The sequence below is a fragment of the Saimiri boliviensis genome, chromosome 15 (assembly GCF_048565385.1).
Source record: "Saimiri boliviensis isolate mSaiBol1 chromosome 15, mSaiBol1.pri, whole genome shotgun sequence".
NCBI lineage: Eukaryota > Metazoa > Chordata > Mammalia > Primates > Cebidae > Saimiri > Saimiri boliviensis.
The window spans coordinates 34,719,792-34,737,029 of record NC_133463.1 but is presented as its reverse complement, the minus strand read 5'-3'; the positions used below and the strand labels follow the sequence as shown (position 1 = coordinate 34,737,029).

Below are 17,238 nucleotides of genomic sequence, written 5' to 3'. Positions count from 1 at the left end.
CCTAGAGTGGGAGGGCAGAAAGCACACAATGAGAGTGAACCAGCACTGAAAATAAAAGACAACAAAGACTGACAATAAATGTACACTTAATGTACATTTGCGATTTAGAAGCAGCACAGTAAAGAGAATGACCTCAGAAGATCTTACTTTCATAAACTACCTGAACAAGTCCCTTAATCTTTAGGAGACTCAGTTTCAACATCTGTAAACTGAAGGTGCTTGCAAGATAAACCTTCAAGCTCTAAAATATATTTGTTCCTCTGATGGTTCCGAAAGCTTTTCAGAATATTATAATTATAGTATCTTCTTTGCAAACATCCATTAACAGTGTAGTGGTAAGATAGTTAATAAAAATGTCTGTCTAGGCTATATAATGTCTGCTAAGCAAATGTTTACTTTAAGAAATAAAAATAAGGCCAGGCATGGTAGCTCATGCCTGTAATCCCAGGAATTTGGGATGCTGAGGTGGGAGGATCAGGACGTCAGGAGTTCGAGACCAGCCTGGCCAATATAGTGAAACCTGGTCTCTACTAAAAAATACAAAAATTAGCTGGGTGTGGTTGTGCATTACTGTAGTCCCAGCTACTTGGGAGGCTAAGGCAGGGAAATCACTGGAACCTGGGAGGCAGAGGTTGTAGTGAGCCAAGATCGTGCCATTACACTCCAGCCTGGGCAACAGAGCAAAACTCCATCTCAAAAAAACAAACAATAACAACAACAACAACAACAACAAAAACGAAAGAAACAAAAATAAACAAGTAGTTGTCTTATGAAATCTTAAGATGTCATAACCATCACCTCCTTCAATAAAAAGATTAAACAATTATCATTTTCAATAGACCATTAACTGCAGAGGAAGATGGCCTGTAAAAGTTTCCAAATATCATTTTAAATACATAGAACTAAAAGGCCAAGTACTCTGAAATGTTAACAGAAAAGAATGTAAAGAGATAAAGGGGGAGAGTTTCAGGGTCTGAAGGGAAGCTGGCATGTCTACATGTCTGCTATAAAAAAGTAATGCTGCACAATCTACATTTATAATTGGGTATTTACAACTTACATAGTTTTCTTCTATAGTTGACGCAAGGCTTGTTTGATACAGCAAAGAGCCTGATACAATGGCAAACCAACTTGCAAAGTAAAATAGAGTGTCAGTGAATAGACTGCTGTGAGTGTTTTTATTCTTGCATAATAGCATTTAGATGCATCTATTAAAAATATAACCAAGTGCATTATCCAAATGTTCAGTTACTAGGGATACTAACAGTTGTCTGTCCACAGCAATTTCATTTCTGTTTTTTTACACAAATCATCGCTTGCAAGCATTGATGTTAAAAACAGAAAAACAGTCTAGTACACAGTGGCTATAAATGCCAAATCAATTTTCAGCAGATAATAAAGTCCATGTTTTACAATCAGCAATGCACTGTTTTACTACCCAAAAATGTAAGCTAATAATATATAGCTCTACTAAATGGAAAATGCAGATATGCTGTTAAAAAATGGGCCGGCTGTGAGAGGATGGATCATTTCTGCAGGGACCTTCTTAAAGCTATGTGTAAGTGTTTTGAAAATATCACATGATGTGGCCATGTGTTAAAAATTACAGCCAGTTAAGTTCTCTGCTAAGGAAAATATGTGGGCAATTTATGAAATGCACTCCAGGATGGAGATGTCTTAAGTAAAACCAGATTTTGAAAACAAACCTTTTTTTTTTTCTCTTTTGGAAACTTGAACTTAAAAAAAGTTCCAGGCACATCTGGAGAGCAGGACCATTGAGAAAGGGTGGTCTGACCGAGTACTAGCCGTCTTCTAAAAGAAAAAGCACTATTTCTGGGATACAAGGACTGTGCTCACTTATTGTCCTTTTAAGGAAACAGTCCTGAAAGCATTTTGTAGGTCAACATATGTTCTTTGATAATATTATACAAAGATTCATAAAAATATAAGTGTTTCAGAAAGCTTGGAGTCACTGCCTCCTGAAACAATATAATGCCCAAGGTCTCCCAGCCTTCTCATAAGAAAACATTTTCCTTTTCTTAAACACAAGGATCTAGTTGTTAGAAAAGTGACAGGTAGTGAAATATTTCCTTATAATGAGTTAAATAATTTTGAAATAGTTTAATCTATTTCTTTAAAGAATGTTTAGCCTCTTTTTACTTTTATAGTTCATTTTGTAACAATATTCTATCAACAGCTTTAAAAGCGTGTTTTTTAAAACCAAAATAGTTCTAGAAATCCTTAAATTAAGACTTTTTAAACTACCCGCCCCTAAAGATTGGTATGCCTGAATAAGATCAATTTGTGCACATCTGTTTCCAGGGATCCCCAATTTTATTGAAAAGACCTTAGATATGACAATTGTTACATCATGTCTGAGACAACCAAGAATTAGTTTTGATATCTGAACTACCAAACATATACGTATGTGTGTATATGTACATGTAAGTATGTATGTTGATATATAAATGAGTAGTCATTTTTTTAAAAAAATGCAGATGGTATCAGATTGCATAGAACACAACCTTTTAATTTTCTACACATAATGTCTTACTTAAAAAATATAAAACCTGCCCAAGATGGCTAAAATTGTCCATTAAAACAGACACGTATGTATGGACTAAAATAAGGTAAAAACATATTTAGAGGTAGTCCATCCAATAGTAGAATTTAAAAAGTGCAGATGGGTGTCAAAAATAGCCAAGTGTCAAATCTGCTCAAGTATCACCATTCTGGCACATGCTCATAGTCACAGCTGTTAATATATTCTATGTATGCAAGTACAAGGTTTTCTAACACAGTCGATGAGAGAGAGAGAGAGATAAGCAGTGCCCACACTTCAGGCTATTGCTATAGAACCAGACATATTAACAACAACACTAAAACAAACTTATCAATGACTAAATCCCTAAGTATAGCTCAATGCTTTTTAAATAAGGGTGCTTTGAAGCTTAGTTTAAAATCATCCTATTAGCTAGAAGTAGCAAGGGTCCTAACTAATCTCTTTCACCTATTATAATTCACAAATGACTTACGTTTATTATGGGGTTTTGTTTTAAAAAATTAACATACAGACTCTTCAAAATGCTGATAAGTCAGATCATTTAACACATTCATTAACAGCATTTAAAAAAAGATTTGAATTATCACATAAAATCAGATAAACTATGCTACAATATTCTGGTGAAATAAAAAACACAGGCACTTTCACACTGATTCTGTATTACATACCCAGGGTATTACATCTTTAGTTGTATGGTGCATATAAATCAAGATGAAAGCTTAAAGAGTTAAAATGACCTTTCAAAGACCTCAGTCATTGTCTTTTTGTAAATTGATTTTCCCCATATTTCAGCTACACACATTCCTAGACTACTAATGAAAAAGTGCAATTCTGCCACAAATGCATCCTTTCTGCATATATATCAATAATGATTAGGATGAACTACAAGACACATCCTAAAGAGAAAAACATTCTTCAAACAACTGGCAATACCTACACACAACTGTGGCTGCAGAAAACTGGCAGATAATGTTTCAAAACACCATCTGTGAGGTGTACAAACTCTGTGACCAAGCACAGCCTCTTCTGCCTGTCCTACCCAAATCATCAGTACAAATCGGCCAGCTGGAGGATCTCTATCTGCCCTGTCTTTTTTATCTGAAGATAGGAAGCTCCAAATTAGGCACAGAGCAATTTAGATAGTTCTTGAGAACAGCCGAAACAACCCTTTCCCTGGCCAGCCTTCTCCATAAGCAGAGCCTTCACTGGCAACGATCACAGAAACACTCCGGGCTCCAAAGATAATATTTTTCAGAGGAAACTGACATGCACTAAATTTCCAGGACAACAGCTTCACTAATTCAGCCGGCTCTTTATTTTAATTAATCTATTTCAATTATTTGTCTGATGACATCTAAGGGCTGTGATTGAGGACAAGACTGAAATTCCTTGTAGTTCCAAAGCTTCCTTCACTTTCTCTAACATAAACAGCTTTTTAAAGAGATCTTATTCCAGGATTCCGCCATAATCTGAAAACTCTCTCCACAGATGAAATTTCCAGGACACCAAGTATAGATGACAGTCACAAAATCCTGAACAGAAACAATACTTCTTACTTGAGCTAAAGCCCTCAAGTAAATTGCTCCGGCAAATATACGTGGCTGTACGACCCCCTCAGCCTTTAAAATACGTCTCCCAAATTGTAAAAGCAAAGGCTCCACACCCTGTACCCCTCCCTGTATCCAGAGCTTAATGTTTCTCTTTATGCTACCTTCCAATCACACCTCTGTCACCCCCAGCCTCTTCCTGCCCACATCAGATACAACACGCTATGGGGCAGAAGGTATTTTCCATGCATAATAGAAAGTAAGCTTTCTTCATTGGAAAATCAGAGAGAACACAGAACAAGACTAACTCACCAGGCATCCTTGAATCCAGCGTACCACACAGAAAGTGGCTGTCTCCTAAAAGCAAGCGCGTTCCGGGCTCATGCCTCCTGTTCTGGAATGAGTGGCAGCAGAGAGGAGGGCCATCAGAGGGGCTGGGGCGGCATCGCCGGAGGCAGGGTGCTGGGCGCGTGCGCCTGCCAGGCAGAGACAGATGGAGAGCTGACACTCCGGATTGCACTTGGAGCAGAAATGTGGAGGATGACAGGAGCACATGTGGCCTTGAACCCAGCCCTGTCTCTTCAGGCAGAACAATGACAGGGATGTGTGTGCAAAGTATCACAACCCCTACCCTCCCCTTAGCACTCTACCTCTCTCTGCAAGTTTCAGAGCACCAAAAAGCAGAAAGTGAAATGCAGAATAAGCTAAATGCCGAATAATTTATTCACCACCACCCCCATCCCGTTCAAGGTTAACCCTTATTTTGCCAAAAGATAGAAATGTAGACCTGGCCCCCTACCACTGCTCACAATAAAAGACTTCCCTTCATCTTCTCATTTTCACAGCCATAATTGGGAACTATATTAAAAAAAAAAATAGGCACAGACCTCAAAGCTTGTTTATTCAACTGGAAATCCCAAACAGTCTACAAACATTGTTATAAGACTTTGTATATTGTGCCAGTTTATCATCCCGAACAAAGTATCAGAACCATTCCTTTTGTCAGCTTCTCAGTAGTATGTGTAAAATAGAACACTTTTTAGAAGCAGAGCCGACCACTTTTATTTAACTCGAGTGCTTTTAACCCCCTGGGATCCCTGCGTTGATATGCTCCAAACATTTTCAGCTTACTTTCCTTTACCTTGCATAGAGATCCATGGGAGATAAAAACAAAATCTTCATTGTAAAGCCTTTTCAAAAGCTGAACAATCATGTCCTCCTGATTTCTGATTTTTTTGCACACCCTTAAATGTTTATCCTTCCCATGAATAACACATACCCAGCCAGGTTCAATGGACTCTTCCCTATTAAGCTTTAATGGACACCATGATATATAAAACTAGGAGCCTTTGTTATAGTGCTTTATCTAAAGCTGGCTATTTTCTTCTCAGCAGTCCCTCTTTAGTCCTTTGTAAAACATCCCTGCCTCATAGGAGAAACATACGCCTGCCTGCCTTGCATGTCTTTTCTAAACACACAACAATGCCAGGCAGAAGGAAAATATTGTTCTCTCCTAAAACTCTTCCTCAGTTTTACACTTGCAAATCTTTCCTAGGTCTGTGTTTGTTTCAACAACAGGGCACATGATGAGGTAGATCCCTCAGGCTTTATCTTTCCAATGTATGCGCAATCCACTGTCAACACAGAAACAATTCCACTCAGGTCCTCTGATCTGCCTGCAAGCTCAATGAACATGATAGGCAGGAGCATTCTCCTTAACTCTTGCTATTCCTTTACAGTCCTCAACAGGTCCTTTACTTACTCTACACTTTCAATCTGCTTTTAGCACTTTTCAGATGGATTTTCACATTCCTTGCTATCTCTAAAAAATTCTAAAAACCCATATGAAAACAGAGGCAATGACTCTAACTTCTACCTACTCATTCTTCCTACACCTCTTCCCATGAGTGCACACAACCTGTTTCAAAGCATACCCACACACACTCTCCCTCTGCACAAACTAAAAATATATTCTCTTTGATAAACAGTGTCAATCAATAAGAACTTCTGCAGCCCCTAAATACTGTACCCAAGAAGTGCTGCTTTATCCAGCGAACCCCTCAAAAATCCATCATTGTCAGAGACAACTTGTAAAAAGACTACAATTCATAATGATTACTCTGTTCTGTCACTAATAGTATACTGCACCCTATTTATGAGGCCAATCTTTTTGTTCATCTTAGTTAGATGTCACTTGTAATGAGGTTCTGTGTAATGGATTTCAGTACAGTTAAGCACCAAGCTCAAACATTCTTATGACAGAAAGCTTTATAGCAGGCATGAGTGTGATAATCAATTAAGTCCTGCTATAAGGGCCTTTATGGAATCCAGCATCCTAAATCAGTAGATTTTCATTTTTAAGGAGAGTATTTTTTAAAAGCCATTTAATGCTACATGCCACTGATTTTTTTAGTACTATACTTATGTTAGAAAGAAAACATTTTCACAGTGGGAAACCCAACCTTTCATCAATATGCATGGTGAATCACTTCTAAAATAGAAAATCATATGACAAAATGCAATACACTTTTGAGAAAACTGGATGATATCCGGTTTTAAAATGGGGTCTTAATATCGTACACTGCAAGTCCCTAAACCGCAGCTCAGAAAATTGAACTTCCATATGCTGTGTGATTATGTATCTTTTCTATGTGTAAAAAGGCTTTTTAAGCTGTTATCTGACTACAGTAATTGCCACTTTAAATTGATCCACGTCAACAAAACCTGGATCCCTGGAGATTCTCACCTAGAAGTCTGATTGCAGAAGGGCCTAGCTGAATGTGTGTGCATCTGAGACTAGTTCAGCATTTTCTCAAGGAACCAGTTTCCTCCTCCTATTCTTTAATCCATGGAGGCAAGAAAAGCAGAATCCCATTTGGCAGTTCTCCCTGAACAGGGAAACCTGGATATGCAGTTCTACACAGTTACTTAGACAGAAATAACTTTCCGTTTAAAAAAAAAAAAAAAAGAGGGAGGATATGGAGCCAAGCTCTCTAACATTCAAATTGTATAATAAAAATAGACAATCAATAACATGATGAATGCATTTATACAAGTGAATGGGGAGAAAACAATACATATTGCAAAAGTTTTCTCCAGTACAAAACACTGTCATAAGAAGATATATTTTATACAACTAAAATATATCCCAAATAATAACAAAGAATACATTACTCACCAATTAAGTACCTCCTCAGGAGAACCATGTCAGTTTACGCATGTCATTGAGTTAAGAACACAGCCCATTTCTAAGGCAATGTTTTAGAGAGAGTCATTTAAATCATCACTTCCCAAACCAGTAAGTTTAGTCAACAACAAAATGCTGTGCTCCCACAAAAGCAAATACATAAATTGTTTTCTGACAACTTTAGATCATTCATTGAAAGGCATTATGGTACTGTATTATTCCAAGGTATTTTTCACTTATGTTCACAACAAAACTTCCCTGAAATACACATTTTCCCTTTGTTCAAACCTGATTTGGCAATAGGGACTAGCAATCTACTGATAAGCTCTGCAGTTCATGAAAGCTCTCTACTGGTAAAGGGAGAATTTGAGTTAAATCCTTTCCACAGGTCTTCTCAACTTTCCTCTGGGCTTCTAGCAGGCTGTTGTGATACACTGTGACTTCACACAGTGGGTATTAAGTGAGTTAATTCAAAGGAGCTGAAACCTCATTGATCCTAATTGAAAGCAATACACCCAACCAAATACTTCCCTACCCCATCTGCTCTGGCCTGCCACCAGCTATTCAATACAAGAGAATTAATAGTTTCAGATATTCTAACCAACCCAATAAAGGCACTCATTTAAGCAGGGCTGCATTAACAAAGTGAAAAAACAAGGGCAAAATGGGTTCAAATGGAGCATTTTACTCCTAGTTGGCTTTAACAAAGCTGAATAAGGCTTATTCTGACTTTTTATGTGCAAGACTTGATAAACTGAATGAGAAGGCACTCAATGATCACCCAACGAGCATTGATGAATGGTCATTAAGACCCCCCCTGCTCTTAGAGGAGACCCTTCCACAAAGTGGCACACCAGCTTGAAAGGGCGGACTCACTAATGTCCAGATTTCTCCGCTTGCTTGTCCCACTTTCAATTTCAGACCACTGGCCACCAAATGAGGCTGACATATTGGAAAATAATGTTTTATGGGCGGGTGGTAAAAAATAAAATGGAGGCATTAGCTCTGCTTTCAAATTCAAATCTGCTAGTTTTGTCAGACCCCAAAGGTTTTGATTTTCCACCCAGCTGGAAGCTATTAGTGTTTTCTAAAGGCATCCCACTGACAAGGCAAACCTACCTAATGTGTGAGTTGTTGGGCTAAGGGAGATGGACCTCTCTTTTGGATGAATTCCTAACTTCTCATCACTTTGACAGTCAATTAAATAGATACAACACCTAATAAAAATGTACATTAATTTGTTTCTGCCACTGAAAGCCATCTGAAACTGTATTAAATAAAAGCCATAATAGATTGTCCCCTGACAAAGATAAATCCAATTATACTTTGTCTGCAAAAAAAAAAAAAAAAAACCACACAAATGGTTTGTGTTTCAGTAAGGCTACAATGTAAGATACAGCCAACCACAAGAAATAAGTGGGATAGAGGGGGGGAAAAATCTAAGTGAAAAAGTTCATTGAAGTATTCCATCAAGGTTAAGAGGTTATCTCTCATTTTAGTTCCCTTATATAAATATCTGTTGTAAACAACTAAACATATTTATACTATTCCCTCCCTCAAATATTTCCTTTGGGGGAAATGATTGGCAAGCATTTGTACCCCCTCAGCTTTCAGCCAGCCCACAGAAGAACTCACAAGAACATTGCTTAGATGACAAAAGAACAGGAGACATGATTGCCATCTTAAGAATTTGAAGGTTGTATAAACATCATGGGGTCAAAGGGTTATTTAGGGCTGTCCAAGACAGCCTAAGTGCTAGCAATGAGATGAAATCAAGTAAAAGAAAACATGCTGGATAGAGGAAACCTGTCTTAATAGGTGATTATAAAGACATTACAGAGGCAGAAAAGCTTTACTACTCAAATCACTTGCAACTAGCCAGACAAAGCACTATACAACACAGCGGCCCATGGAGGACATGCCATAGGTCTGTTAAGAAATCCTCATCTACCAGAGCAAGTGGCAGGCTGAGAGCTAGAAGTCACAACCCCTAGCCTTCACCTATGACTTATGTCAAACTCATGGACTCAGGTCACTTTGATTTTTGCATCTCCATCAGTTAAAGTGAGCTAATAATGGACTCTACAACTGTACTTTGAAGATTCCAATGTTAAAATAGTTTAAATAATGACTTCCTAAACTGATAAGTCGAGTAGTCTCTACGATATTCTTTTTTCCATCTTCAATGTCTACAGAATAAAATATTAGTGATATCATTCTGACAGTTTTTCAGGCAATATATTTGACTTTTAACTCTGGTTGAAGTACAATGTCCTCTTACACATGAATAAAAAAATGTGCATTTGTATATATAAGTATGTTGTGTGCATTTATGTGCATGCGTACAAAATAAAATCTGTTTAAGATAAAGTATCACACTGAAAGTAAACAAAATTTATATTTATAATAATTACAAATTGTTTCTGACAGTGCCAATGCCTCTAAAATATCACAATACATTGTAGTTCATTTCCACCAACTTATTTTTAATGTCTAATATTTTAAAAATTTTTGAAATGCTATAACAGCTTTTAAGACTTGCATCGATTAAATTTGATGCTATTTAAACACAAACTTTAAACCTACTATAATAATATAGTTAAAGGTAGATTCCTACATAGGCACTAACAAGGGGTTAAATTGTTTTAAACATTTTTAAGTAAAACACTTCCTTATTAATCCACAACACTGAACACTAGCTATATTAACTCTTGTTTTTTCAAGTAAACATTTCCCATAAAGACAATTCCTAAAAACTACACATTTGCAAGTAAATCTGCAAATAAGTTACCATTTACAGTTTTCATATATTATGTATAGATACAAAAATCACTCAGATAACATGGAAAACATCCTAACTACCCATCTCTTATTCATTTGACAAGGACTGTAACACTATATGGAAAACCTTTGTTTCAATGTCACCACCTCCCCATCTTGACTAATGGCGAGTTAGTTTTGTTAAAACGCAAGGGTGATGGCGTATGCTCCGATGAACTTTCCCCCCTCTCAGCACCAGAGACAAAAACCTGCAGCTCTGCTCTGTGCAGGCAGCCATCTGGACAGCTTTCCCTCAAAGCCCAGCCCACACCACACTGCAGGCAAAATCAGAGGGCTTGAGAGCTCTGTGGGGCTATTCATGACATACCAATTTCACATTTTCTGCTTGTACGCTTGCAACAATAAATGCTAATGAGGACTATGAATGACAATTTTAAAGACAATAAAAAGGTCTCCAAATCCCTTGCATATGGAGACACTGTTTTCAAAACTTCACCTTCTGTTACAGAGCTGTTAGAGACTGCAGGAGAAAAAAAGAATAACCTAAAGAAAACAATAAGATGATCAAAGCATAACTGAATCCTAAAGATTTCCAGAGAAAGCAATCTGTGTAAGCCCAACAAACAACAGATCTTACCACCCCTATGAACAACCCTATGAATGCATGAGATACCTTTAATCTCTACTACCTTTGCCTTCTGTAGAGATGCAGCTTAATAAAAGCAATTCTTGCAGAACATTGATTATATTCACTTTTTTGGAGCCTTGAAATTCTAAGGATAGTATTTGTCCAAAAATAATTATAGTAGTCATCATCATCATCATCATACTTTGGCATATTTAACATTCCACATATCTTTAAATAAATTCAAATGCAAAGTAGTTCTCTTCTGATAATATCTATTCTTAAAAATAATGCAATTGTGGTGGGTGGTGAAATTATATACAATATTTATTCTCTATTTTTAATATTTCTGTATTTCCCAAATCTTCTAAAATGAGAATGTATATTTTGAATTTAAAAACTGTTACTTTCAATGCAATGAAAGAACTGAAGGAATGACATATAAATGGTTTGGCCTAGATAGGAACTAAACTATTTTACACAACAACAAAAATAAAACAAAAGATTCATTTTCCTATAGTTCAGATAAATTGTCTAAAGAGTGTTCTTTTCATTAACAAGGATCAAAACACTTTCAACAAAATCCACCAGGTGGAGCAAATACACAGCAATAAAAAAAAAAAAAAAAAAATCCCAGAATTTTTGTTCATCATATTTTCTTTCATAAGACTTTTATCTCTAACAAATTCTCCACTTTTATCTCCCCACATTGCAAATTATCAAAATCTATGCATACATACTAATCTGTCACGTTTATAAACAATTCAAAGTTACTCAAAAATGACTTTTAGCTGCAATGAATTCTATTACAAATGTTCATTCCAAAACTGCTCTATTTGTTCAAATAATACCCAGCATAGCGTATTTGCTTTTATATCAATGTAAAATTTTAAATTAATATTTTACAGTGACACTACAGGGTTTTACTAGGCACAAGAGAATTTAATGTTGTATATTCTGAAATATACTCAAGAATGGTTAAAGTCTATAAATCTCAGTGCAATTCCCTTACTCTATATGGAAATTTCAACTCTTTCACTTACTAAAATTATTCTTAATTGCATCTACCAAAATATTATTAAAATTATGAAATATTGTGCCTTTTTACCCATTATAATGTCCTTTTTTCATTCCTATTGGTAAACTGACACAAGTCCACAATTACTTATATGTTTTCCCTTCACTTTCTAGAGTAATTCAGTACCTCCCTTTCTCCTCTCTCACAGATTTTTTTTCTTGCATTTCAGTCTGCACTTACTGAGCACCCTCAGTGCAAGGCTCCAAAACCAAATTCTTTCATTTCTGACGCCACCTACAAGCCACAATTCTCCCCATTCAGTTTTCAAAGTCTTCCACATTTTTCTCACATTATATACTCTCTGCTGCCAAAGCTTAATGCTACACATGGTCCTAATGTTACCCTTATTTAAGAAGACTCCACTTGGACAGAACTACAAAAATGTTGGAGCTTAAAAGAAATGTACCAAGAGTTTGTTGATGTAGGAGAACACTAGTTAGGAACGTCGACTGTGGCTTGAAATATATTTATATGTTTTGGTTTTTCATATTTATATTGATGTTGAAAAGAGAAATATTCTGAAAGAAATGCAGCAGGCTGATACATAAATAAACATACAGATGCCTGAGGACACACATAACACTATGGCAGAGCTACTTACACTGTGCATAATAGATCACGATGATGCCAGCTCCATCACAAGGCGCACCAGGCTAATGCAATTATTTAAATGATTATATATTTTTTTTACTAGAGTGGTAAACAAATATATACTATAATGACATTACTTCCATAAATGTAATATGAAAAAGAAGTTTTTAGAATAATTCCCACCAAACTCTTCCCTGCAAAGCCCAATCCCTTTATTCTTTGCAAAGGACAGAATCAATTCCTTAGAGCTGTGCTTGTGCACTAGACAAAGGTACATATCACTCTCTTAACATGTCCATAACTCCTATTAACATTAATGGGAGGCACATACGTGCACCTAAAGGGTAAATGCCCTTCAGTCTGCATGACACAATCCTAATGAAGTAGTTGGAAAAACCAAATCACTGCACGTGTAGTCACACTTTCCCCTCCCTTTGCAGGAAACACCACCAGAACCACCTTTGCTCCCCAGCTCACAGCAAAGACGTTTCATCTATCCACACTGTGGACAGAGAACCTGCTGGTTCCTCTTGGTAAGATAAAATCCTGTTATATTCGTGGGATCTCCCAAATGGCTCTATCTTCAATCACTTCTCAGAATATTTATCCCATGTTACCCTCAAACTGGCCACACATTACTGTGCAAATATTATTTCTCACCACCCCCAGCTTCATCAAAGGGTGTGGCCCTCTTCACAGCAAATGTCAAAGACATATTCCAATTCCGAGGAAAGGAAAACACATCCAAGTGTAAAAGTTCTATCACCTTTTTTTCAAGTGGACTATTCTATTTTCATGGACAGATTAAGATTCCAAAACCGCCTCATAAAAGCAATCTCTAAAATCCTAGCTCCACATGGGCCTACTAATGAGTCTGACTTGAAAAGAGCAACACACATAGGACGCTATATAACGGGAACTAAGAAAATAAGAACCCAGCAAACTAAGGCCAGCCCTCTGCTGGTTAACGTCTGTTGCTGTTGAAAGAGATTGTTTCATAGCAAGGCCAGTAGTGTAAAATAAAAGAGCCAAATTCTTAGATCCTTTTTTTTTTTTTAAATCAAGCATGTCTGTCAGTGTGGTCCAAAAGGGGAGAGCAGGGGACACAGCATTGGCAGGAACCTCAAATTCCTGACCAAACCCTCTTCCACACAATGCCTTCCGAAAGAAAGGAACCCAGGGTTTGAGCCAGCCTGACGCTGGCGGACAGACAGGGCTGGCCTTGCAGGATGTCAGAGCGCCAGGCGGCTGTGAGAGATACTGGGTTTTCACACACTCCCAGCCTGACTGTTTTGCTCTTCAGGTAATTACACAAGGAAGCAGGGCTGCTGGGTATGAGCCTGACCCCAAAGCTGTGGCTCCATGGTTCTGCATATCAACTTCCGCAAGAACTGCCCGGAGCATCAACAGAACATTCTCCTCTCACTCTCATTTCCTTCTCCACCTCTTCCTAAAGCTGACCCAGAAACAAATCCTGCCTACAAAAACATCCAGAGAAAGGTCTGATTTTATTTGTCATAAAAATCTTTGTGCTATTCCTAGTCACTACCCTCCAAATTTTAAAAAACAAAAAACTACCTTAATGGCAGGAACTTCATAAAAATTCATATACACCAAATCTATGTAAAACACTGGTATCTTAAGATGGATCAAAGAAAATTATACTCAAATAATTATAATTTTTAACATGCTTGATTAAAGTGTAAATCTTCAAATTCAAAGAAAGCTCACCAAGAAATAAATGATTTTGATAGTCCAGTTTATAAATTAAACATAGTTTGCATTATGTAATTAACATCATTATTTTAAATTTTGATGGTGGTAATTAATGTAAGCAAATACCACCCATAATCTGGTTTATTATGTTTCATCAAAAATTTTATTTAAATAAAACTCTAAAATATTTCTTATGTGCAGTCATCATTAAAACTCAGAATTATCAGTCTTTAAAAGATAAAGTGATCATTTATATATGTATATATATATAATTAAACAATGATAAGAATCATATAAATAATATATTCTTCCTTCATCTCAAAATCCACAGAGTAAAATATTGGCTGAAAGAGACAGAGACCAAAAGAGAGAAGAATACAAAAGCATGCCTGCTTGTCTGTGTTCAACACAAAGAACATTAAATGAAAACAACTGGCATGCTGCCAAATTCCTATAGAGGCAAAGAGATTCAAATAAATTGATTTCACGCATCACACTGACCTGGGATCAGTGTGCAGTGCTACAATAAGCTCAAAGCTCCATGTGGGGTAAAGCCCATTAATGCTATCAGACCCCTCAAACATGACCAAGAAAAACTCAAAATAAAAGCAGATACTCTCTAAAAGCAGCAATTTTACTTAAGAAAATAACTTTCCTCTTCCTAACAAAGATACCAATATATAAAGGTGCGGAGCATCATCTATATCAGCATTTTAAAAATAACCCTTTTTCAAAATACGAATGTGGCTTTTGAAACCCACACAATATGCAAAAATTGATACTACCTATATATCCCATCCCGTGATATGAATGAAGTTAAACACAAACCCTTTGCAACAAAAGTTTCCTGTCATTCTTTTCCTCCCAAGCTGCTTCCTCTTACATCTTTTTAAAAGCATATAGATCTTTTTAATATGGCAAATACTACACCCTTGGTAGCATTTTCCTCAATGGCTTATGAGGGCAAGCTCCTCAGGCCAGACCGCCACGTCTAGGTGTCCTAAATCTGTCTGGTCCCTACAATGGCAGGCATTACAGGAGAACAGCTCCAAATGGCATTCTAGAAGACCAAGCACTGTGCATACCTTGGGTACGCTTTAAAACACCAGGTGGGAGACACACCAGTACTCTCATTTTGCCAGCTTCCACCCAAGCTGATGGCATACCCCTTTAGTATCATTTCCCCCTTGGCCATTGCCCTAATAGAGGCCCATCTCCAGAAGACCCCAGCCTGCTTCAAACTTGCTACACAGAGCAGACTCTCTGGCGCCACCTCAGGCCATTCTCACCCACAATGCTGACTGTTCGGCCATGGGCAGTCCTTTGCTTTAGCTGCTTCTAAATTACAACTCCAAAACTCCAAGAACCCAATGGATTCCAGGTGTTCCAAGACATAAAGTATGTGATTTCTGTTCTTCTCCACTTCTTGAGTTTGAATCCCATGTTTCTATACATCTAATATTACAAAGAGAAAAAAAAACTAGGAGTAATTATTATTAATATATTTATTCATTTATTTAAAAATAAGGTCTTGCTGTTGCCCAGGCAGGAGGGCAACAGTGCGATCATATTCCCACTTTAGCCTCCCAAGTAGCTGGGACTACAGGCATGCACCATCACACTCGTCAAGCGTTTTCAAAATGTTGTAGGGATGGGGTCTTACTTTGTTGCCCAGACAGGTCTAGAATCCTGGGCTCAAACAATCCTCCTGCCTCCCAAAGTGCTGGGATTACAGGCATGAGCCACCATGCCCAGCCTAGAAGTAAATTTTTTTATGCCACATGGAAAACAAAGAAAATCCAATAGTTATAAAATAGCTCAATACAAATATGTGTATGTTTATACACACATGTTTAAAGTATGGACACAAACCACGCATATAGGAGAGTAGGAGAGAGAGAGAAAAAAAGAAGAAATTGCACATGGTATTTCTGATACATGACGCTGGGGATTCCGCAGATAAATAACAAATAAATGCATTTAAAATTATATTAAGATGTGCATTCTTGTCATGCATTTTTGCTTTCAACATGGATCTTCCAAGCTGCAGTGGTTAATCGCCAGCAGGCCAGATATATTCCACATGACCAGAAAGAAATAGATTGTAATGGGATGGGAGTAGGGAAAGATAGTAACTCTATGTAGCTGCCATATGTTCAAGCTTTAAAATCCAATATCCCTTTCAATTTTTAATCTGCATCTTAGATATCTTTATCATATTAATACAAACTCCATGCAGATACATAAGGCAGAAAGCAAGGAGTTCCATCCTGTTTGGAAACCCAAGCTGATGGAAGATAACAACAAAACAATTCTAAAATAGTGATGGTTGTTATTAGTTTGCTTCCTTTAAGATATTGATACCTTTCTTTTTCTCTATGCAAGACTTTACAAGGCTAATCAATCAAGATCTGAGTTCTAAAAAAAAACCCTAGGTTTAGTAACAACAGTGCATAAGGTAAGAAAAGAGAAGTAGTCATGGGAGATGTCTCAACTGCTTCAAGAACTGAACTCCTTGCCTTCTCTTTTGAATTGATGTCTCTCATTAATTGTATTAAAAGAACATCATCACAATATGAAGAAAGAGGGATGAAAGGAAGGGAAATACAGACCCAGAAACCAAATCATGATCAAGGCTTCCCCAAAGGAGTGTATCGTTCTACAAGGAATTATCTCATTTTCTCTGGTCTTAAAAAAAAAAAAAAAAAAAAAAAAAAAAAAAAAAAAAAAAAAACACCTTATTTTCCAACACCTTCCCGAGAACTTTAAGAATAAGCCGATAAGCATTTGTAAAAATGGCAAGAGTAGAGATTGTGAGGTGGACACCAGCAGTAATGTTTCCAGAACAGTGGTCAGTGAGGTTGAGTATTTCACTCCCCCTCTTTCCACGTAGTCAGTCAGTCAGTCACAGAACTTAAAATCTCTTCCCAACCACTAGAGTGCCAACCAGTATCACAGAACATTTGTGTTGACTCTCAACTTTTTCTTAGCAGTGAATCCTTATGTACTGGTGCTTCTGTACAAGTCCACTATCCACTAAACCTGGAACAGAGCTGGCTACAGGAGATGTGAACTCTCTCTCATAATTCAGGGCTTCCTTGAATTTTCAAATATTGCAGACTTTAAGAAGTCTCTTGCCAAATGGCAATA

The 17,238-nt window shown here is 37.1% G+C and overlaps 1 protein-coding gene across 8 annotated transcripts in view; it reads right to left on the bottom strand.

Moving 5' to 3' along the window:
• The window catches only part of RUNX1T1 (RUNX1 partner transcriptional co-repressor 1), a 147,948-nt gene that overhangs the window by 103,569 nt on the left and 27,141 nt on the right, over positions 1–17,238 (bottom strand). Inside the window, exon 1 of one of the 8 annotated variants that reach the window (XM_010349418.3) lies at positions 4,423–16,775. The exons of the other annotated variants lie outside the window; for them this stretch is intronic. Within the exon in view, the coding sequence (XP_010347720.1) occupies positions 4,423–4,429 (7 nt within the window). The 5' untranslated portion in view covers positions 4,430–16,775. Of the gene's footprint in view, positions 1–4,422; positions 16,776–17,238 lie in introns of those variants that run through there. 8 annotated transcript variants of the gene reach the window in all.